The sequence below is a fragment of the Panthera leo genome, chromosome C2, assembly GCF_018350215.1.
Source record: "Panthera leo isolate Ple1 chromosome C2, P.leo_Ple1_pat1.1, whole genome shotgun sequence".
NCBI classification, from domain to species: Eukaryota; Metazoa; Chordata; class Mammalia; order Carnivora; family Felidae; genus Panthera; species Panthera leo.
In genome coordinates this window covers 87123045-87148285 of record NC_056687.1, presented here as the reverse complement: position 1 = coordinate 87148285, position 25241 = coordinate 87123045, and the positions used below count along the sequence as shown (strand labels likewise).

The 25241-nt window shown below is 37.1% G+C and overlaps 1 protein-coding gene across 2 annotated transcripts; it reads left to right on the top strand.

Moving 5' to 3' along the window:
• The first annotated feature begins 3 nt into the window (after positions 1-3).
• Positions 4-14358, top strand: NDUFB5 (NADH:ubiquinone oxidoreductase subunit B5). 2 transcript variants are annotated; one of them, XM_042954900.1, is made up of 6 exons: positions 14-250; positions 6605-6693; positions 7752-7818; positions 9154-9215; positions 10430-10536; positions 14124-14358. In XM_042954900.1, the coding sequence occupies exons 1-6, from the start codon at positions 127-129 to the stop codon at positions 14242-14244; spliced, it is 570 nt and encodes a 189-aa protein (XP_042810834.1). In that variant the 5' UTR covers positions 14-126; the 3' UTR covers positions 14245-14358. The 2 variants fall into 2 exon arrangements, with proteins under 2 accessions (XP_042810835.1, XP_042810834.1); XM_042954901.1 differs by lacking the exon at positions 10430-10536 and having other exon boundaries at positions 4-250.
• The last annotated feature ends 10883 nt before the right edge of the window (positions 14359-25241 follow it).

Sequence of the window (25241 nt, the reverse complement as noted above, 5' to 3'; positions counted from 1 at the left end):
ATGGAGAAAACAGAAATAGGCTTTGCCCTCACTCAAGATGGCCACTTTCCGCCTTCGCTCTCGTTGGTAAATTGGCTCTTTCGGCTCCTGTTACTCGCCCCAGCTTTTCAATTGCCCGTAGTAGCCATGGCGGCCATGAGTTTATTGCAGCGGGCCTCGGTCACTGCAGTGGCCGCTCTCTCCGGCCGCCGGCTTGGCGCTCGACTTGGATTCGGGGGCTTCCTCACCCGTGGCTTTCCGAAGACTGTCGGTGGGTGCTAGCTTTGGGAAAAGCGCGCTCAGGGGTTGTGGGATGAGAGATGAAGAGCTCCTCCGGAGTGACCTTGGTGGGATCTGGAAGGAGCTGGGAGAAATTGCGGGCTTGGGGCTTGAGAGGAGAGATGGAGCGTGGGCTTTGTGAGGAGGTCGAGGGTTTTCCTGAGGTAATCAGATCGATCGTGTTTAAATCATTAATTAGCATTTGTCAAACACTTTACCACTCAGTCATCCCAGTTGGTGCTAATATGCGGATGAAGTTGAGGTTAAAAAGGCACAGACCAGAGATCTAGGTGTCTCAGGCACCGGATTCTCTCTGTACATTCCACCCTAGGTTCTAGTCCCACAAGGTTGTAAGTCATGTTGCCCAGGAGCTCACTGATGTTAGTAGGCAGGTGGAGAGGCTCAGGGTTAACTCCTTCAGTAGACACAGTGCCTACACCATACTTTTAGGGATCCCTGCAAATGTTTTCTCTTTCTTTTAAAACCAGGAGGAAGAAAAAAAAAAAAAAAACAACAACAACCTGTAATGTTAATGAATGTGTGGTAAGGAATCCAGCCTGGATTGTATTCGTTTTATATCAACGGAGTCATAAAATAGTAATTTTTAATATCTTCTTACAGTGGAAGGGGCCCATGAAGGAAAAATCCCTAGGTCCAGGAAAGTCATAATGCAGTCATGCCAGGGTTATTTGTGAAGCTTCTTGGAGACTGTATTGACTTCTAGGAGAGTGAATAATTATAATAGCAAAGTCTCAGATGCATTGTATTCAATCTAATTCTTTCAAAGACTCTGCGAATTAAGTACAATGTTACTATCCCCATTTTACTAATGTAGGGACTGTGACTCCGTTATTACAAAAATAATGCACTAGAGCACCAAATGTAATATTTATTGAACACCTATGTGCCATGTACCATCCTAAGATCTTAAAAATATTAATTCATTTAATCCTCTTGATAAAAAATATACTGTAAGCTGTCTGCCCTGTGCAACACAAGAAGGTAGAGAGGAAGTGTACTCGAAAGCCAAAAAGATCTCCAACCTCAAAATATCTTTCTCTACCCCTTTTTTCTTCTCCCAATTTAATTTGAATTATGTCACTTCACATAGAGACTTGTCACAAAAATGATGGAAACAACTAGTGGAATTCAAGGATTTCCAGCAGGAATTTGAACCTGTTTTAAAAAAAAAAACAACTACATGTGCTAACATTTCTTGATAAAATCCCTTTGTAAGCCATTTCTGATTACAAATATCCTCCTCTTCGAATACTCCCTGGAGATAGTATTTATTCATGTCTTGCTGGAGATAAACTCAGGTGAAAACCTCACTCCCAGATCCCTTTTATACGTTATTCCTCCTTTCTTGGATTTCTGGAAGGATCAATACCAATAATCTATACCCTTTCCACTGGGACCAGGGAAGGATCTGATAGCTATATTAGAGTCTGTGTTTCAGCCTGATACCTGCTTTCAAAGGTATTTTGCAGGTGGTTTCATCTGTCACTGTGGAATGAAAGGTTTTAATCTGTTATGTTATTGCTTATGTCTGCCCCTATGAGACTGTAAGACCCAGGAGCAGAAAACCTTGTTTTGTTTTCTCTGGAGCTAGACTGCCTACATTCAAATCCTGCTCCAGAGTTAGTAGCTATGTGACCTTGGGTCATCATATCTTGGAAGCTAAATGGAAAGTACTTAATTGCTTGGAACCTGTGTTTCTTTATCTTTAAAAAAAGATGTTTATTACAAGTGTGCTTATATTCTGTTGACAGGGAAATAAATCTAATCTCTTTACTATTGACAAGTATTTATAATCCTGAAATATATTTCTGCATAAGTTAGCATCTTTCTAGAATGTCATTTTGAAAGGTGCTTGTCTCTTGCCATAAGAACTGTTAGAAAAAAAAAAAAAAGAGGATGATAATTTTAACCTGCCTCATAAGGTAGTTGTGAAGAGTGAGTGGGAAAATCGACAGCACCTAGATTTAGAAGCATTGGTTTACTAACAGGCCCTGTGGCCACCCCTTTCTTATACATGTAGTACTGACATGTTATCTTCATTCACCGTCCTTGAAAACTTTTCTCAGGAAATAAGCAGATACAAGTGTTCTATTTAAATTATTTATTAAGTGTCTAATATCAAGGAATTACAGAAATGAGTTTAAGTTCTTCCCTCAGCTGCAGTAGCTTTAATATGAAGACTGATGTGTGCACATTATGGTTTAAAAAAACTGAGAAGAAATATTTAAATGATTACATAAACAAAGTGATATGGAGTTAATTCAGATGTAGAAGATGGGGCATTTTAAGTGGATTCTGGATAGTTTTAACAGCTGCAATTGGCAGAAGAATAGAGGATGTATTTTCTGATATATCTGAATATGGGGGGTCTTGAGATAGGTAGATGTTGAAAGAAAAGGCTTAAGAAAAGGGAACTTGGGACCAAGTTGGGGGAGTGGAGGACTGAATACAAAACCAAAGTATCTTAACTGTTTTGTAGGCTGCAGAGAGTGTTTTAGCAGGAGACCAAATCAGTAGTGTGTTTTGGGAAAAGGCTTCTGAATTTGGATGGCTTATAAGGGGGTGTTGGTTACTTAAGCCAGTGAGGTAAAGAGGGCAGGAAAGAAAAGTTGAATCTTAGAATCAAGAGGCCTTGACAATTGATGAATGAGGGGTAGGTACAAGGAAGATGAATGAGTTTTTTAGCCTGGGTAATTGAGTTGGCGGAGTCATTAACTGGGAATAGTCTGAGAATGAAGGAAAGAAAATGGCTAGTTTTTGATTGTTGTCTTAGAGACACAAAACCTAAATTATCTTATTTGATCTTCACAAATATCACAGTTGTCAAAAACCATGTAAGCAGTATTCACCCTAATATTTTTAAATTGTAAGCAGGTGGCCTGACTACATCAACAACAAATCATGAAGGCTCAGAATGTTTGAGAAGAGTTTAGTGCTATGAAATATACTTTAGAACAGTTAACAATAATAATAACAGTAATAAAATAATAATAGTTATTTAGCACATTTAATGACATGAATAACTTGTTTAACAGTAAAGGTAATTATATGGAAAGCAAGCAAGCAGTTCACTTTACTAACTGCATTAATATTGCTAGAATACAGCCAGACCAAGCATTCTTCCATAGTTTTTTTATGTTACATTTTTTTATATCTGTTAATGGTGTTATGCGTAATCAGTTGTCCCTAAAACCAGGTAGAGTTTAATCCATGTCTTTCTCTCTGGGTAGTGTGTGTGTGTTTGCCTGCCTGCCTGCCTGCCCAGTTGAAAGGGAAAGTTGGGAGTACACTGTCTCTTCTGAGTAGATTTACTTTCAGAGAGTGAGGAAGGATCCCAACTGACATTTAATTTACTTAAGAAATGTAAATTCCAGCATATTTATGGAGCATCCATCATGTGGCAGACACTAAAAGGTACTGGGGATACAGTACTGAATAATGCGGTCCTTGACCTCATGGACTTCAACAAAATAATCAGGCTTAGTGTGTATTGTTCTAAAAGAACTAACCAAATAATATCACGGAGGGTAAGTAGGAGGCCAGCTTTGGATAAGGTAGTCAGAGAAGACCTCTTCGAGGAGGTTACATTTGAACTTGGTCCTGAAGGATGGAGGTGCGGCAGTAACTGTTCAAAGAGCCTGGGGAAAAGCTTTTCGGCAAAGAGTGCAAAAACTTGAAGTCTAGAAACAGTTCTTGGAGTTGGAAGGAAATCATTGAGACTGATAACTTGGAAAGGTATGCCTTTTTGTTCTAAGACAGGCCATGTGTTCTGATTCTTTGAGGAAAAGGACCTTAGATATCCTCTAGGCCAACCCCTAGAATATCCTTTTTACATCCCACTGTTGACACTTGAATAACTCCAAAAAGGGGACTGGAGAGGCAGTCCAATTTTATTTTGAACCACTAAAATGGTTAGAAACTTCTTCCTTGTATTAAGCTGAAAATTACTCCTGGTTCCTCCTATCAGGTCAGCACAGAATAGTGTGAGCCTTTGTTATGGGATAGCCCTTCACCTATTTAAAGGCACTTCTCTGCTTTCTACCCAGACTTCTTTTTTGTAGGCCAATCAATCAGTTGCATTTCTTTAAGCTTCAGTATATCAGTTTCCAGGTTGTTTGCCATACTGGTTGCTTAAGTTGGGGTGTGCTCCAGGTTGTTCCTCTAAAACAATATACTCTGGGATGGACACACTCCTGCAGGTGTAATTAGGAGATGGAGGTGGGTGTTCCTCCTGTTTTGACCCTACACTTCTCGTACATAAGATTAGGATTGAATTGTCTTTGACTTTCTTGGTTACCATATCACACCAATGACTCTGCTTAAGTCTGTGAGCAACTTTTGGGAGGTCCAATCAGGACTTTCCACTTCTTGTATTTAATCCTTTTAGATTTACCCTTTTATAAATGTGTGAGAGGACTTTTGGGGATCCTATTTCATCATCAGTGTAGTAGCCATCCTTGTAGCAGTAGCTTTGTGTCATCAGGAATGCCATTTTCACCTCATCCAGGCCATTTGTAGAAATCTCAACTTCTCAGAGCTTTGGATGGAGCCTTTTGGCAGGTTGTTGGATTAAGTAATCAGCACCTTTTGGGTATAATCGATCAGTTACCCATTATAAATTCATCTAATTTGCTACTTCTCTCACCTTTTAATGCCCCTTCCTCATACCCCCCATCTCCACCATCCTGTCTATATAGGAACCTTACTTCTGGGCCTGGTTTTTTCTGACATTGCATCCTGTTTCTTTCCTTTGTTGGAAAGAATAGCCTAGCACAGGGCCTACACATAGTAGAATAGAATTAATGAGTGGTTTGTACTATTAACCAGCTCTTTTTTTTGCATCTAGTCCACAAAGAATTCCAATGTACCTTTCAAATGATTTTCTGAAATATATAATCACTTTGCCACATTCTCTTGTTATTTTAGAAACTTTAGTAGTGTGAATTGTACACAGTAAATGCATGCCAGCTTCGAATTCTCTTGTGAATTAACTTCCTAAATTCATTGCAAGCTACTATAGGTGATACCAAAATTAAGAATATAGTTCCTACCTTCAAGACATTTATATTTCAGTGGAAGCGGTGAAAGCAAGTATGCATATCACTAGAATATACAACAGTTCAGAAGTAGGAGACATCTCATGTGATTGGGAATAATGTTGGTTTTTGGAGGTTAAAATGTCATCTGGGCCTAATAATATCAGGAGAGGGAAAGGCATTCCAGACATTTAAGCTTGAACAAAGGATACAAATCTTTATGACCTCTATTATAACTAAAATTACTTTAATGGGGAATTAGTTTTGTATTCTGCAGTGACTCCCATGGGAAATTTTTTTGAATACACTTTCATACAGCAGAAACCATAATCTCAGTTTCCCAGTAACAGTGAGATCCTTTCCTGCTTTCAGCACAAGGGCTTAGAGTGCCTGCAGTGATCCTTCCAGGCATCCAAGAAAGGGAAATCATGTAGAAATAAGCTTAGGGGTGAAATTTTGCCTCAGTTTATCTCCAGTGAGGCTTGACTGCATACTGTCCAAGGGAGAATTTGAAAAGGAGAATAATCACAACCAGAAATGGCTTACAAGGGTGCCTGGGTGACTCAGTCAGTTCAGTGTCCGACTCTTGATTTCAGCTCAGGTCATGATCCCAGGGTTGTGGGTTCGAGCTGCATTGGGCTCTGCACTGAGCATGGAGCCTGCTTAGGATTCTCTCTCTCTTTTTCTCCCTCTCTCTCTTTCTCTCTTTTCCTCTGCTCATGCTCTCTCTCTCTCTCTCTCTCTAAAATAAAATTGAAGAAAAAAAAGAAAGAAATGGCTTACAGACCGATTTTATCAAGATATGTTAGAGTATTTACTTTTAACAAGTTCAAGTTCCTGCTGGAGATATGTGGAATAAATATCTTTCCATCTATTTTGCTGCAAATCCCTGATGTATATTTCCTCATCATATGAAGTGACACAATTTGAGTTTATTTATTTTATAGCATTAGCAGATATTTGCTGCAGAGATAAACAAAGATAATTAGCCCACCAAGAGTATCTAACCTCCCTGCCTGCTCTGGAAACAAATTTAGACAATTATTTAGATATCTCTTTAAAGTTGAATAAAAATGAAGAGAGCTAGAGTTTACAATAGTACATTAGTGTTTGTTGAAAGGTACCCTATCTGCCCTGCCTTTAGTACTCAAATAAGTATGTATTTTTTGTCTCAATTCATATTAAACATTTATGAACATACATTTTCTTATAACCTGATTTTATGTCAGAATAGAACAGTATACGTTTATGAGCCTCGTATATGTAACAGGGTAATTTAATATTGCCAGCTCCTGTGCGACACAGTGGAGATCATGGGAAAAGACTGTTTATCATCAAACCTTCTGGATTCTATGACAGGCGTTTTTTGAGTTTAATGGTGAGTCAAAAATTTTGCTAAACTAAACTCTTTATATACAAATAGGAATTTTTTTTTTTTTTTGGCCTATTTAGAAAATAAGCATCTTTCATTTCGTAAAAGGTATTATTTTATTATTTCACATTTCTTTTTTAAAAGATAATTGAGATTTTGTCCTGTAATGTCTGATTTGTTACTGAATTTCTTTTTAAACTAGTGAGCTTTTCGTTCTTCATAAAAAAGGATTCATATGTATTAGAGGTAAAAAATGAGCCATTCCTTTATTCTCAAGATTGTGGGGTTTTGAAATGTAATCTGTGTTCACTGTGCATGCATGCGTGCATGCACACACCCACACACATACACTAAAGTCTATAAGTTATTAAACTTTGAAAATGGATTCATTTGGGGATAATTATTTATATTATTAAAATATTCTTTAAAATACCAAGGAACTCATTGAAAGACTTCCTTAAAGTAACTACATTATTTTGGACTACAATTTTTTATTTCTGTATTGTTCAGGAACATTGATTTCAGAGGATGAAGTGGGGTGCCAGCTATATATTTGTATCTCAAGGCTCTTTAAGGAAAAGTAGAGGCCTGGCAGATAGAAGATTGTCTGGACGCTGCCCTCTAGACCTCTTGCTCGCCCATTGTGCTCAGCGCCCCTCCTCACTCTCCTGGTTGAGCTCCCACTTTTCTTGTCATGACCAACTCAAACTCTACAGTGGGTAACAACACCCAGATGTTTTGCACTTCCAATCTTAATACAAAAATTTCTCAACTTTTATTACATCGCCTTAACCAAAAATGGGAAAATCACTTAAACATATATTGTATTACCCTTTTACAATTAATCCTTACTTTTTCTTTCATTTTTGCTTCCAAATATAGGCATCTAAAAGTTAGAGCAAAAGAAAATCTCAGAAATAAATACTTTGGTACCACATCTCCAATATGGCAAATTTATTTTACAGGCAATGGAAAGAAATCAAAAATTGAAGACAGTTTAAGAGTGGGGAAAGAAAGTTAGGTAATGGTTATGTTATGTGAAAACTATTTTTTAATCTCAACAGAAATTCTACATTTTGTTGACTGGGATTCCAGTAGCAATTGGCATAACTCTGGTGAATATATTCATTGGTAAGTACCTCTCCAACCAAACTGGTAAATTTTTAAAACCCATGTATATTAATAACAGAAGGAAATTACGAATGTTATAAGAAAAAATTATTTAAATAATAAACATGAGATTTTATTTTACAGTAACCAGATCTCAATCTGCAACAGGGTACAATGTTGTTTTTTTAAAGATTTTTTTTCCCTTCAAGAACCTTGAAGGTCACCAACTCTGTAGAGGCCACAAATGGCTTCAGAAAGCCTTGTTTTCCTCCTTGTTATTTCTCCAAAACCAGTTTGACAAGTCTGAATAAAAAAAAAAAAAAATAGAGATAGAGGTGGAAGAGAGGCTAAAAGATGGAAGAATTTTTTTATGCATCTTGGAACATGTAAAATTATAATCTAAAAAAGAATGAAACTGTGAATGACAGTGCAAATTAGATTTTCATGGGAAACACTGCCCAAACTACTTCTAACATCTTGACTCCTAAAATTTTTTGTCTAGTAGTGGTAGGGAAAACCAGAGGGAATAATGTGTCTTTTATTATATTTTGTTACATTGTATAAAAACAATGTGAAACTCTCCTATCATGCCTTAGACAATAGACAATGCCTTACAAGTAGAAGACATCTAAAAAATATCTAATGAATGAAATAATTTTAAACCACATTAAAGTGAATCTAAAATACAGGTGACCCTTGAACGACGTGGTGGTATCAACCCCTTGCTCAGTCAGAGATCCACATATAAGTTTTTGACTCCCCCAAAACTTAACTACTGATTGCCTATTGTTGACCAGAAACCTTACTGATAACATAAACAGTTGGTTAACACATACTTTGTGTATTTTTTATATTATACAAAGTATTCTTTGTATAAAGTGATAAAGAATTCTTGTGATAAAGTTAGCTAGAGAAAAGACAGTGTTATTAAGAAAATGATAAGGAAGGGCGCTTGGGTGGCTCAGTTGGTTAAGCGTCCAACTCTTGATTTCAGCTTGGGTTATCATCTCATGGTTCATGAGTTCAAGCTTCATATCGGGCTCTGCTGAGTTGCAGAGCCTGCTTGGGATTCTCTGTGTCCCTCTCTCTCTGCCCCTCCCCTGCTCCCACACTCTCTTCTCAAATAAATAAACTTTAAAAAAAAAAAAAGAAAATACAGTACTGTACTGTAAAAAAATCCATGTGTAAGTGACCCCATGCCATTCAAACCCATGTTGTTTAAGGGTCAATTGTATTTGATATCTTCATTAGTACAGAGCTTTCTTTAAAACCACAAGAGGTTGGTTTCTTAAATAGTGGAAAATTAATATTACAAACTGCTGATACTAATTGGACATCACTATTTTCTCTTATTAGGTGAGGCTGAATTAGCAGAAATTCCAGAAGGCTATATCCCAGAACACTGGGAATACTTCAAGGTTGGTATAGGCCATTGAAAGTTACTTTCCATTACGTGTCTTGTCAGTGTACTGATTAATGTCTTAATTTAGCAATTATGATATATTCAATTTTTGGTATGAGGGAGATGACACATTTTGTGCTCACTTTTTTCAAGCAACTTCTTTTGGTCATTTGTTTTATCGCTTTACGCTGTATGGTTTTTTAAAGAATGACTCTGCAGTGCGTTCTCATCCTAGCATATTAACCATCAGAACATATCCTAAGTTCAATGCCATAGGAAAGATTTTACCAATACTAATGCTTAGCTATTCTTTATCAAGCACCTACTATGTAGCAGGGGCTGTGGTAGTGTTTTGTAAATATTACCGTGTTCCATGTGAAATGTGCTATTATTATCCCCAATTCAGAGGTGAGGAAACTGAGGCATAAAAGAGGAGAAGTGACCTGTCCAAAAGGTAGGGCCAGCATTTGGACCTATGCAGGCTTGATCTGAGAGCCTGCACTGTCATTTTAGCACACTGTCCCTGCTACTAAAACAGCAGCGTTGGGCTGCTACGAAAGCAGCATCAGGTTCTACACTGACGGTGTGGGGCCTGCTTGGGAATCTCTAAAGTTAATTCTGTTACGTGTCTTTATAAGTGTTGTGGTGAGATGGCCTTGAGTAGAGTATATTCTGTCATGTTTTATTATCTGACTGAACTATATTTCGGAAAAATATATCATTAACATAGCATTATTATATCTTAAGGCAAGTCATACAAATAGTTTATCTGTGCTGAGAGAAGGAGCTTCAGTTTTTCATCACCAAACTCTGGGTTTAGCTCCTAAATTAGCCACTTAAGATCCTCAGTGTAGTATAATGGCAAAACGCACAGATTTTGGAGTCAGACAGACCCAGTTTGCATCCAGATCCTGGCACTTAGTAACTGTATAACTTTGCAAAATTTGCTCATCTATAAAATGGGGACAAAAATAATATCCACCTAATGGATTAAAGTAATTTAAAAAGTATATAAAGTAGTTAGCATTTAGTTAGTATTATTGATTTATCTGAGATGGGCATTTTTTAAATATTAAATATAATTTATTATCAGATTGGTTTCCATACAACACCCAGTGTTCATCTCAACAGGTGTCCTTCTCAATGCCCAAGAGATGGCCATTTTGAAGAATAGTAAACTGAAAAGGCAAAGTAGTGTTCAGAAAATAATAAACAAATTTTCTCTTGTAGCATCCTATCTCAAGATGGATTGCCCGAACTTTCTTTGATAGTCCTGAAAAGAATTATGAAAAAACAATGGCTATCCTTCGAATTGAAGCTGAAAAGGCTGATTTACGGTAAAAAAGGGGAGAGGGGCAGGAAAGAAATCTCCTTCCTTACTATTGTAAGCCATAAGAAAAAAATTAAATTGTTTCAACACTTTAGGATGCTCCATGTAAAACAATGAAGATGGGGATGGATCTGGCCTGTTTAGAGTGGAGTCTATGAGCTGGAAACTGAGACTATTGGTTGATAATATCTGTCAGAGTAAAAGGAATTCTTTTTAAAATATCTCACTCTTTTGGGGCGCCTGGGTGGCTCAGTCGGTTGAGCGTCCGACTTTGGCTCAGGTTTCATGATCTCACGGTTCATGGGTTTGAGCCCCACATTGGGCTCTGTGCTGACACCTCAGAGCCTGGAGCCTGCTTCGGATTCTGTGTCTCCCTCTCTCTCTGCACCCAGCCCCACCCCCGCCCCCTGCCCCGGGCTCACTCTCTCTCACTCTCTCTCTCAAAAAAAGACATTAAAAAAAATTTTTTTTTAAATTCTCACTCTTTTAAATGCAGGGAAGCCCTCTCCTCCATCTATGCCCCACCTCCCTCAATTTCCTTTCCTCCTCTACCTAGTCTCATCCTTAAAAGTGACTATTTAATTATTTCTTGTGTATGTCCCTAGAAGAAAATTTATGCCTTAAAAATATATTTTGTATATCATTTGAAAATATATTAACACAAATAGAATCCTCTTATAGACACCGCTCTGTACCTTGCCTTCATTTCACTTAAATAGATCTTGGTGATCTTTCTATAATAGTACGCACCCTGTTCATTTTAATGTCTGCATTATATATTTTACTGGATGGGTGTCCCTTAATTTTTTTAACCAGTCCCTTGTTGTTGGTACTTCGGTCCTTTATAAGTTTTTTGATAATATACATAATGCTGTAGTCAATATCCTTCTACATAGACTGCTGCATATTTATTTAGTATATCTGGAATATAAATTTCCTAGCAGTGGCACTGATAAACCAAATGTTATATGTTTAGATTTTAGATAGATGTTGCCAAACACTTTCCCAAAACATTGTTTATCAGTTGTTTTTTGTGTCACCAATACATGATAATTTCTGCTTTCCATACCATTCCCTGTAAATGGAATTTATCAAGCCTAAACATTTTGCTGATAAGATAGTTGAAACATGTTATTTCATTATTTCAATTTTGTATTTTTTTGTAAGGTTGAGTATTTTTTCACAAATAAATCTACTAGCTGTATTTGCTTTCCCGTAAATTGCCTTTTTTTCTACTAATGTATACATTTAACTAAAATATCTTTTTGTTTTTGTTGCAAGTATGTTTTCCTGACTTGTCATTTGTGTTTTGATAGTGTAAAATTTTTTGCAGACTAAGTGTTTTTATGTTTCAGGTTAACAAAAGTGTAGTAGTGGTAATGTGTTTCTGAACACTTACTATGCATCAGTGTTTTAATTACTTTATATATATTTACTCATTTAATTATTGTCAAGTTTGTCAGTCCTTTTCCTTAGCTTTTGGGATTTTGTGTCATGCATAGGTTTTTGATAGTAATTAAATAGGGAAATATTTAAGTCCAAAATTATTATTTTTTTTTAATGTTCACTCATGTTTCCTTTTGCTACTTTTAAATGTGATCCTGTCTGAGATTTATTTTAGTGTTTGTAGTGAGGTTTACATACAGTCATATGCATCCATTAAGTTCAGTGGGTTTTGATCAAGGAAAATAGCTGTGTAACCATCATAGCCAAGGTCATTTCAATCACCTACTGAGCCTCTTTCTTGTGCCTTCAGTCATTCCCCATCCCCTACTCTTGGCCCCAGTCTACCACTGATCTGCTTTCTGTTATTCTCTTTTAAACTTAATAGTTTATAAAAATTGCTATGATAGTAAAAAAAGTATGTATAGATATTTAAATGATTAAAAGAACTAGATATGTAATCATACATGTATATAGTTACCATATGAAATTGTTATGTATTTAAGAGCATGGAACCAGCAGTATGGCTCACACTTAGTAACATTGGACTTTTTTGAACTTCAGACATACACCTTTGAGTTCCAATTAAAAGATAGATCCTAGAATTCCTTAGACATATAGAGATTTTAAATAATTTCCAAACAAAGTGAAAACCAAAACAAAAGCGTGACTTCTACCCCCAAAGGAAAGATGCTGTTGTGAGGATGGAACAGGAGTACCTATGTTTTTAAAAAAGTATATGTTTACGTGGGCGCGTGGGTGGCTCAGTTGGTTAAGTGTCGGATTCTTGATTTTGGCTCAGGTCATGATCTCACGGTTCATGGGTTTGAGCCCCACGTTGGGCTCTGCACTGACAGCATCGGGCCTGCTTGGGATTCTCTCTTCCCCTCCTCTGCTCATGCTGTGTCTCTCAAAAATAGGTAAACATTAAAAAAATTTTTTTTAAGTATATGTATAGGTATTTGGAAAACTGAAGCATAAAAGAAAGATACACAATAGAAAGGGACTGTCTCCCATAATTGTTTCTGCCTAAAGATAACTATTATTTTTTTGCCCTCCACATTTTTTAATACTTTCTGCATGTGTATGAATACATATTAGTTTCTGTTTTTTAGTGAAATGGGAAGATGCTACACATACTCATTTTATACTTTGCATTTTTAATCTAACCCTATATGTATCATCTATCTCTATTTACTATATACAGATTTTCTTCATTCTTTTTAACAGGTGCCTAGTAGTCTATTGTAAGGGTAAAACCAGTCCTTCTTATGAATATTTTAATATTTGCATTTTGGATAATTACATTCTAAAGAGTAGAAAAAAAGGATAATATGATATATAATCCTTAAAAAAAAAAGAATACACTCTCTTACATACACAATACAAAGGTAGGTAGACTCTCATAGGTAGGGTTAGTGAGTTGGTTAAGGTTAATAAAGTGCATTATTTAACTGTGATAAATTTCCAGTCAGATGAAAAACTTAATATGTAGTCTATAAAAATGGAAAGGAAAGGTTTCGTGGAAAGGGCCTATTTCAAAAATAGGTGGTCTCAAGAGGGTTTTCTAGAAGGCAAGAAGATAGGAGATGCATTACCACTATTCAAGTGAAAGTGATCTGTCCAGATAAAGAGCTGGGACAAGAGGAAAGAATAGATTACCAATTCAAGTGATGTTTTAGTGATTAAAAACAGTATCTGTGGGCTAACTACATAAGCAAGATAATGAAAGTCAAAAATAAGCCCCAAATTTTGCTTATAGGTGCATATCAGATAAATGTATACACATGGATCTGTGGAGGTATATTAATACTTTACATACATACATACATAAATTTATTTATTTATTTAGAGAGAAAGAGAGTATGTGTGAGCATGGGAGGAGCAGAGGGAGAGAGAATTTGAAGAAGAATTTGAAGAATAGTCAGTTCGGAGCCTGATACGAGACTCGCTCCCCTGACCCTGGGATCATGACCTGAGCTGAAATCAAGAGTCAGATGCCCAAACGACTGAGTCACCCTGGTGTCCCTTACATAAAGTACTTTAGATAATACTTTACACAAAATCAAAAGACTCTCTTTATGGAGATAATTCATTAATTTTGCAGTTGGAAATGATGGAATCACAGTATTGCTGTTCTGTTTGTTACAGATTAAAGGAGCTAGAAGTCCGAAAGTTAATGCGTGCAAGAGGCGATGGTCCCTGGTATCAGTATCCAACCATTGACAAGGCTCTGATTGATCATTCTCCAAAAGCAACTCCTGACAACTAATCCTTTGTTTCTCTAAATACAAAATATATTCTCTTTAGGGGAAAATTAATTAATATATTCTGTATTTTTTGTTCACGTGATGAATAAAAGATCTTCCATTGCTTTTTTTCTCAGCATTGGTTCAGATTAAAATTTTGTGTGGGATTTTAATTTTTTTCAGTTTTATTGAGGCATAATTGACAAAATTGCAAGACATTTGAAGTGTACATTATGATGATTTGGTATACACTGTGAAAGGCAGATTAAGACTTGATTTGTGGGTTTTGCTTTCTCTAAGGTTTATCATATAATAAAAAAAAAACTTGGACAAATAGAAATTTACGAACTACTAATGGTGTAACTTTAAAAGTCTAATGTTTTAATTGTCTGATAATTAGAAATTAGAGAAGTCTAATTATGTTAAATATCAGGAAATCTAGTAGTTTACATACATATCTTGTAGATATCTAGATTATTCAGAGGCAATTCAGAATTTTAAAGTATGTATATTGAACTAACGATATAACATAATGACACCTTTTTTTTTTCAATATATGAAGTTTATTGTCAAATTGGTTTCCATACAACACCCAGTGCTCATCCTAAAAGGTGCCCTCCTCAATACCCATCACCCGCCCTCCCTTCCCTTCCACCCCCCATCAACCCTCAGTTTGTTCTCAGTTTTTAACAGTCTCTTATGCTTTGGCTCTCTCCCACTCTAACCTCTTTTTTTTTTTTTCCTTCCCCTCCCCCATGGGTTTCTGTTAAGTTTCTCAGGATCCACATAAGAGTGAAAACATATGGTATCTGTCTTTCTCTGTATGGCTTATTTCACTTAGCATCACACTCTCCAGTTCCATCCACGTTGCTACAAAGGGCCATATTTCGTTCTTTCTCATTGCCATGTAGTACTTCATTGTGTATATAAACCACAATTTCTTTATCCATTCATCAGTTGATGGACATTTAGGCTCTTTCCATAATTTGGCTATTGTTGAGAGTGCTGCTATAAACATTGGGGTACAAGTGCCCCAAACATCAGTACTCCTGTATCCCTTGGGTAAATTCCTAGCAGTGCTATTGCTGGGTCATAGGGTAGGTCTATTTTTAATTTTTTGAGGAACCTCCACACTGTTTTTCCAGAGTGGCTGCACCAATTTGCATTCCCACCAACAGTGCAAGAGGGTTCCCGTTTCTCCACATCCTCTCCAGCATCTATAGTCTCCTGATTTGTTCATTTTGGTATGCTGAAAACTATAGAAAGCTTATGAAGGAAATTGAAGAAGATTTAAAGAAATGGAAAAACATTCCGTGCTCATGGATTGGAAGAATAAATATTGTCAAAATGTCAATACTACCCAAAGCTATCTACACATTTAATGACACCGTAATAAACAGTTTTTCAGTGAACAAATCTCAGTTTAATATTTTCATGTTTTTTGGCCATAAACTGTTTTTTGGTCATTAAAATGATTTTTATTGAAGTACAGTTGACACACAATGTTACATTAGTTTCAGATGTAGTATAATATTGTGCTTTTTATTTTTATTATGTTTATTTATTTTTGAGAGAGAGAGAGACAGAGTATGAGCAAGGGAGGGGCAGAGACAGATGGAGATACAGAATCTGAAGCAGGCTCCAGGCTCTGAGCTGTCAGCGCAGAGCCTGACACGGGGCTCAAACCCAGGAGCTGTGAGATCATGACCTGAGCCGAAGTCAGATGCTTAACTGACTGAGCCACTCAGGTGCCCCTATGTTGTTCTTTTTAAATGCACACAGATGTGCACATCTTTTGCTTAGATGCAATCTCTTTAAGATTCTTAGAGTCCTTTTTTTGGAAACATGAGATGTTCCACAAGGTCAAATGATTACTTGCCAAGATTATAAAATGTGAGTAAAAGCTAAAATAATGGTTGTCATGTGCTAAGCATTTACTGTTGGTTGAGCACTATGCTAAATGACTGCATTTTCACATTAATTTCAAAATCACCTTATGAGGTACTATCACTTTATGTTTTACAGATGAGAGATTGAGGCTCAGATTTTAAACACATATTCAGTATTTACAAAAATCAATATTTACACTTCAACTTCCAGAATGACCTCTAGCTTCAAAAGTCCATATTTTCAGGAAATATCTTTTCAGTGCCCTGGTGCCCTGAAGGCACTTAATGCCCTTTACAATCCAGCCAAGATCCTCTGGAGTAGCTGTGTTTTCTTATTTACCCAGCAGAGGGCTGCCTCACCTAGCTACTTCCAAATTTAATTCTGAAGGTTTCCCCATGCAGTCTACTTACCACCTCGTATTTTTTTTTTTTTTTAATGTTTATTTTTGAGAGAGAGAGAGCGAGTAGGGGAGGGGCAGAGAGAGAGGGAGACACAGATCTGAAACAGGATCCAGGCTCTGTGCTGACAGTTCAGGGCTCGAGCTCATGAATGGTGAGATCATGACCTGAGACAAGTCACTCCTTAACCGACAGAGTCACCTAGGTGCCCCAACCACCTCATATTTTTAACAAAGGATTTGGGAGAAGGGCATGCTGTCCCTAAGCCTCTGTTTGCATGAATCATTCAGTTTTGTAGGAGAGGGTAAGGAGAATGGAAGAATATAGGTCTTGAGTATGATAATTGTACATGATGCTATATGCACATTTACGTTCATATTTTTTAGACTTTACAGGTTATTTTCTGGCATCATTAGGTTTTACTTTATATTTTACTTTCTACTAATCTAGATGTAAGAAACACAACATAGAAAAATGGAAAGTATTATAAAAAATACTATTAATCTCACCACCCATAAAGAAATTTGAGAAATTTCTTTCAGTTTTTATTTTTTACCATAGCCGGAATCATATATAATAGTGTTTTTTGGGGTGTGTGTGTGTGTGTGTGTGTGTTTTAAGGTTTTTAAGTGTCTCTTGAAGGTAAATATTAACATAAAGCTAGAATATATATGTTTATACTGATTTTTATGCAATTTTTTTTCTAATTCAAATATTTAAGCTTATTGGTCACTATGATACATACAAGGGATAAAGTGGTCATCGCAGTAAACATGTTTCCTTCCCAGAGTTTAGTTTACTCTTTAGCATCGATGGTAGACCTCAAAGCAGAAATAATTCTATGCATTGGGTTTGATAGGAAGAAAAGGGCACTGTAGCAACCTGTGGGATCCCAAGCTAGCCTGAGTGTACATGGAATGATTGTAAGCTCATTTCATAGCATCTGGAACATAGTAAACAACTGAGTAAAGAACTGTTGAGTGGATGATACATGGAATTACTATTGTTTGGGGTTATCTATCTTTTTTCTTCTGCAATTCTGCAGAGCCCAGCATGGTGTTACATAAAGGCATGGACCTGCTTGGATTGAGCAGACCTCAGACTAAATCCTGAGTTGCTAATTACTAGGCCAATAATGATGACTACCATCTACTTGGTATCTGCTACATGTGCCAGGCACTACACTAGGAATTTAAAAATTTTTAAAAATGTTTATTTATCTTAGAGAGAGAGAGAGAGAGGGAGACACAGAATCCAAAGCAGGCTCCAGGCTCTGAGCTGTCAGCACAGAGCCTGACATGGGGCTCAAACCCACGAACCGTGAGATCATGACCTAAGCCGAAGTTGGATGCATAACCAACTGAGCCACCCAGACACCCCAACACTAGGAATTTTATATTTAATCTTCCCTTCTGTCTTACATTGGGAAATTTCCTTCACTGCTTTGAGCCCTGTCTCTAAAAGAGATTATGTTCTTCATCCCCCGGTACTGTTGTATAGATTACTGGGACAATGTATGTAAAGTGCCTACTACACCAGTAAATAATAGGTGATAAAGACTTATGTCTGCCAACTAAAGATTGAAATGGTCCACTCCTTTTTCAAGAAAATTACTAAATATCCCATACTATCTCTGCTTCAGGCCTATTGACTTCAAAGAATAATGGAGTTAAAGATAGACTAAAGCCAATAGGCAATGTTTTTGACACTAGTTCCAAATCATGGGAAAAGTTCAAATTTTACAGTGTAAATGTACCAAATTTTACAACGTAAATTAACCGTACTGTTCTTGTAGAAACAAATACACTCTGCTGGAGATCAAAAAAGAGTTTGCAGTAAATTCCTGAGCCCAATCCCTTTCCTTATGTCACTATTTTTCAAATTTCAGTGCTTGATTTTAACCATTTCTATTTTGCCTCCACGTATGATATATGGTTATTCTCTTTAACCTTGACCTTTTTAAACTAAGTTTGAAAGAAGAAATGTTATGTCATGACTATGAATAGAAAATCAGCCCCTTGTCATAATTAAAAAGTAATCACAGATATAACTATTATATTCCACCTAGATTCTGTTGCCTGAGACCTGGCTCTCTCTCTGTTGAAAATGGAGAATTCTAAAACGAAATTAGTGGTGTTAAAACATACCAGTACCAAATCGAGGCTTTCTTTTATGTAATCAAATGGAGAATTGAAAAAGCAATAATTCAGTCATGATATGATGAATTATATCCTCCAGGAACATGTCCACATTTTTTTTTTTGCTTTTATATTATTTTTTAGTGAAAAATAACTGACAATATCATATGAGTTTCAGGTATATAACAGTAATTCAATATTCATATACATTATGAAATGATCACCACAATAAGTCTAGTTATCACCTGTCACCATTTAAAGCAGTTACAATATTGTTGACGATATTCCTTGTGCTGTACATGACAACCCGGTGTCTTATTTAGGACTGTTAGTTTGTACTTCTTAATCCCCTTCACCTATTTTGTCCATCCCCCTGACACCCTTCCCTCTGGCAACCGTCAGTTTGTTCTTTGTATCTATGAGTCAGTTTCTGTTTTGTTTGTTTTGTTTTTTAGATTCCACATATAAGTGAAGTCATATGTTATTTCTCTCTTCTGATTTATTTATTTCATTTAACACAATACTCTCTGGGTCCATCCATGTTGTCACAAATGGCAATAATTCATTCTTTTTTATGGCTGAGTAATATTCCATTGTATATAAATGTCACATTTGCTTTATCCATTCATCCATGGACATTTAGGTTGTTTTCATATCTTGGCTATTGTAAATAATGCTGTGATGAACATAGTAATGCATATTTCTTTCCAAATTAGTGTTTTCATTTTCTTTGGATAAGTACTTAGAAGTGGAATTGCTGGATTGTATGGTAGTTCTACATATGCTCACATTTTGCAAATATTTTTATGTTTCATTAAGATGGAAGTACCACTGACATTGGAAAATATGGAAATAAATATCCTCTCATGTATCAATTATAACTAACCTTAATTCACATTTTGATTTGTTTTTAAACTACATATTAATTGCTAAAGAAAATCACTTAGCATCACATTAAGTTAATTATCCAAAAGCATAAGTTATTTAGCACTGCATATCAGAATCCAACCACAGAATTTCTTTTTTGGAAAACGTTTGAACAAAACGTACCTAGAGCTGTGATCTCTTTTCTATTTTTAACCTAATAATCACATATCTAGGAATTTACCTTAAGAAAATAATCCACAAAAATGAAAAAGTTATATATACTAAACTCTTAATTATAACATTATATGTAATAGGGGAAAAACATAAGCAATACATACTTAATAGGAGAATGGTTGTTAATTTATTAGCACATCACTTGATGGAATATTATATAGCAGTTAAAAAACAATTATGAAACTATGTGGCAACAAGGATAAACACCTATGTTAGTTAAAAAAAAGTTACTGAAGCTATTACAGAAACCTAAAATATATCACAAATGTGATGGAAGTTTACTTTTTTACTTTGTAGAAGTGTCAGAAGGTATGGTGGCTCTCCCCCATGAAAATAGCAGGACGCTAGCTGGGCTCCTTCTGTCTCCTGGCCCTGCCATTCTCCACATGCAGCTCCTCTTGCATGGTCCAAGATGACTAATCTAGCCTCCACTGTCAGGATTAAATCCCAGCCCATGGGAAGAGGGAAATAAAAAAGGGAGACATGCTCTTTCCCTCTAAAACACAGGCCTAGAAATCACATGTCACTTCTGTTCCCACATCATTGGACAAGACCTAGTCACGTGATTATAACCAATTTCAAGAAATGTGTCCAGCTTAAAATTTTGGAGAATGGATGTTGAAGGGAAACTTGTGGTCTCTGCCAATCTTCTATATTGTTTTTTTTTTTTTCAATCTTCTATAATGTTAAGTGAAAAGAGCAGGATGCAAAAGTAACTGCACACTAAACAGTAATTATGGAGATAGCTGGGTGGCTCAGTCAGTTAAGCCTCAGACTCTTGGTTTCGGCTCAGGTCATGATCTCCCAGTTCATGGGTTCGAGCCCCACATCAGGCCCTGCTCTGACAGCACGGAGCCTGCTTGGGATTCTGTCTCCCTCTCTCTCTGCCCCTCCCCTGCTCACTCTCTCTCTGTCTAAAAGAAGGAATAAATAAACATTAAAAAAAAAAAAGGAGGTAGAAACAAAAGAACAAGGAGCTTTAAAAAAAAGAACAACCCAGTAATTATGCAGTGGAAAAGACAGGCAACACCTTGACCTAATGGCCTGACCTCACACACATAAAAATTAATACCACATATGATGGACACATGTATAATACCCTAAGAAGAACACGACCTATGCAGTATGCCAACCAAGAATGAGCACTGCTAGGAATTTACTCAAGGGATACAGGAGTGCTGATGCATAGGGGCACATGTACCCCAATGTTTATAGCAGCCCTTTCAACAATAGCCAAATTATGGAAAGAGCCTAAATGTCCATCAACTGATGAATGGATGAAGAAGATGTGGTTTATATATATAATGGAATACTATTTGGCAACGAGAAAGTATAAAATCCTGCCATTCGCAGCAATGTGGATGGAACTGAAGGTATTATTATGCTAAGTGAAATAAGTCAGTCAGAGAAAGACAGATACCATATGTTTTCACTCATATGTGGATCTTGAGAAACTTAACAGAAGACCATGGGGAAGGGGAGAGGGGAAAATAGTTACAAACAGAGAAGGAGGGAGGCAAATTCTTAATACAGAGAACAAACTGAGGGTTGATGGGGGGAGGAGGAGAGGAGAAAGTGGGTGATGGGCATTGAGGAGGACACTTGTTGGGATGAGCACTGGGTGTTGTATGGAAGCCAATTTGACAAAAATTATATTAAAAATAAAAAAATAATTGTAAAAAAAAGAATGTATAACCTCAGTGTAATTCAACCTAATCACAAGGAAACATCAGCCAAATAAAAATGGTAAGTATTCCATTTTTTTAAAAACCTGAAGTGTATTTATTGAAAATATGAATGCCATAAAACACCAGGAAAGTCTGTGGAAATCTTCCACATAAAAAGAAGATGAAGAGAGACACGCAATTAAATGCACTACTTGACACTGTGCTGCACTGGTGCGAGAGGAGTTGTTATGAAGAATATTAGATCAACTGGCAAAATCAGAGTGTGGAATGTGAATCACATAAAAGTAGCATGACAGTAAGAAGTTGATGACACTATGGTTGTATGAGAAACTTAGGAAATAGACATATTTAGGGTAAAGGTGATATATGTGATATGTCTGTGACTTACCCTCACATGGTTCAGAAAAAATATCGTTTATATTTTATATTTGTCAATGTGTGTATATACATGTACACATAGGCATGTGTATAGATACATATACATATGCATATGTATATGAATATATGTACACATATATGCATGTATTATGTATATGTGCATCTGTGTGTGTCTTTCTATATAGGTTTAGATCTGTGTGTGTGTGTGTGTGTGTGTGTGTGTGTGCGTGTGTGTTATGGGCTGAATTGTGTCTCCTCCACAATTCATATGTTGAAGTCTTAACTCAGTAGCTGAGACTATGACTGTATTTGAGGTAGGGTCTTTAAAGAGGTAATTAAGTTAAAATGAGGTCATTGGGTAGGTCCTAATCCAACATGACTGGTCTTTTAAGGGGAGGAGATTAGAATACAAATATGTACGGGGCTCCTGGGTGGTTCAGTCAGTTAAGCATCTGACTTCAGTTCAGGTCATGAACTCACCGCTCATGAGTTGGAGCCCCACATCGGGTTCTGTGCTGATGGCTTGCAGCCTGGAGCCTGCTTCAAATTCGGTGTCTCCCTCTCTTCCCTGCCCCTCCCCCACTACATTCTATCTCTGTCTCTCTCTCAAAAATAAACAAAAATTTTTTAAAAAAGAACAAAACATGTCCAGACAGAAGACCATGGGAAGATGAAGGGAGATGACAGCCTTCTCCAAGGAGAGCTGCCTCAGGAGAAACCAATGCTGCTGACTCCCCAATCTTGGCCTGCTGGCCTTCAGAGTTGTGAGAAAATGTTTTCCGTTGGTTAAGTCCCTCTGTCTATGTGCTTTGTTCTGGCAGCACTTGTAGACTAATGCAACATATGTGTATATCTATATATCTGTATGTGTGTGTGTGTACGTATGTGTGTGTCACTCACTTACCACCCTTATATACACACAGGAGTGAGAGCAAATTCAAGTATGTGAAGTACAAGAATTCTGGATAATCTGGGTAAAGAGTATGTGAACATTCCTTGTACTATTTTATTTTGTATTACTTTCAAATTTAAAAGTTTTTAAATAATATGCAAAAGAAATAAGTGTATGCCCACCATGATGGCAAATGTGAACAAAATCTAAAAGTGAAACAAGAAGAGATAAAATCATTGACATAAGGTAGAGGAATTAGTTTTTCTCTCAAATATCCAACTTCTTGTGATGCTATTTTATTGTGTTTTACATTTTAAAAAAATGAATTAGAAGTAGCTACCCCTTACTGAGTCTAAAACATAGCAAACACTAATTAAGCACTTTGTCTATTTTATCCTATTTATTTCTTACAATAATGCTGGAGTATAGATATGACTGTTTTCACTTAAATAAGAAAACCGAGGCTCAGAAGGTTAAATAAAGTAAGTAGCTTAAGGTTGCATCAAATAAACCTTGTACCAGGGGCACGTGGGTGGGCATCTGGGTGGCTTAGTTGGTTAAATGTCTGGCTTTTGCTCTGGTCATGATCTCACAGTTTGTGGCAGGCCCACATCAGGCTCTCTGCTGTCAGCACACAGCCTGCTTCAGATCCTCTGTCTCCCTTTTTCTGCCCCTCCCCTGCTTGTGCATGTGTTGTCTCTTTCTCAAATATAAACATTAAAAAAATAAACATAAAAATTCTACCATATTTCAAAAATAATTAAAAATAAACAAATAAAAGCACACCTGTCTCAGAGGGGAAGGGGCAGGACTGGCTTTGGTACACAGCAAAGTGACTTTCATTCTAGCACAGTTCTTTATAAGTGCCCAGTCTCCTCCTTCCCCTTGGATGTGCATAATTTATTTAACAATCCCTAATTTTGGGATATTTATATTGCTTCTAATATCATAATTAAACCTTTCCATGCATTCTTAATTTTTTCTTTGGAAGAAACTCCCAGAAGGGAGATTTTAGCCAAAGAGTATGTTTTTTAGGCTTTAGACGTTGGACTTTGAAGTTGCCCTCCTGTTGATGTTGAACCAATTCATACTCCCGTAGACTGTGTAAGAGGGCATCAATTTCCTCAAGGCCTAAAGGTGTAAAGTCTTCAAGTCTGTTGAAAACCTGATGGTACGATGTTGTCACAGATTGTTTCTTTTGACACTGGAATTCTCAACATATTATGTCCCACTCAGCACAGACCTTACACCTTTGCTCAGCATTCCAGATCTTGGCATTTGACACTGTTTACTAAATTGTTTGATATCTTCATTGAATTGCAATAAAAGATGATTAATGCCAACAAAACACATTTCTTCAGAAAGTAGTCTTCTGTTCCCTGTAGGCATTTAAAAATCTGTCTTTCATTTCTTTGAACACGATAATCATAGTTATTTTATATTCTGTGTTTGAGAATTCAAGGACCTGAAGCCTTGCAGGCACGTCTTTGTGTGTTGGTTATTTCAGCTGTCTTCCCTCATCACGAGTTTTCTTGTGTGCCTGATGTTGTTTCACTGTGAGCTTTTGATTTCCCTGACATTTGCTTCTGTCAACCATTGCCAGTCCAAATCATGTTAAGGATGAAATTGGTCTCCACAGAGCCAGTCGGGCCCCACTTACAGTCACTGATGATAGAGTGGGGTGCAGATGGAGCATCTGGGGGAACCAGTTCACAAATGCTGACGGCATTGGAGGTTCCCTGCTGCAAGGAAGAATGTAAAGCATTTGGGGTTGTAAGAGCTGCTTTTGTCAAACACTTGCTGGGTGATGGACCTGAAGGGAATATTCAACATGTTCGGCAATATGGCTTTGCTGTGTTCCACCTTCACCTTCAATTGTCTTATTCAGGGGCACATCCCTCAGGCTTTCGATTGTATCCCTGAGACATTGGCTGTGATGTTCAAGGCTGGAAAAAAGGAAGTTTTCCCAGACCCAGACTCAGTTTTGGACTGAGTATGTGACCTTGCATGGAGCTGTGGCATCAACATAAGCAGTGGCTGGCAACTTTTTGGCAAGCTGTGCATCTTTCGTCTCAGAGTCCTTCTTGGGAAACATGAAGACCACTTTACCCTGCATATGAGACCATGGTTTCTCCTTAGCCGGATTGTTTTCCAGATGTCGTTCCATTTGTTATGCATATCATGGTGTTCTTTTAAGATTTTTTTTTAACGTTTATTCATTTTTGAGACAGAGAGAGACAGAGTATGAACGGGGGAGGGGCAGAGAGAGAGGGAGACACAGAACCGGAAGCAGGCTCCAGGCTCTGAGCCATCAGCCCAGAGCCCGACGCGGGGCTCAAACTCACGGACCGCAAGATCGTGACCTGAGCTGAAGTCGGACGCTTAACTGACTGAGCCACCCAGGCGCCCCTGCATATCATGGTGTTCTTGCTCTTCAGCACCAGAGCCTTTCCCTATACCTAGAAGGAAGCACGGCTCTGTTGCATTTACTTGGAGACCACAGTTTTTGCTCCCATAGCAAAATACTTTAGAAAA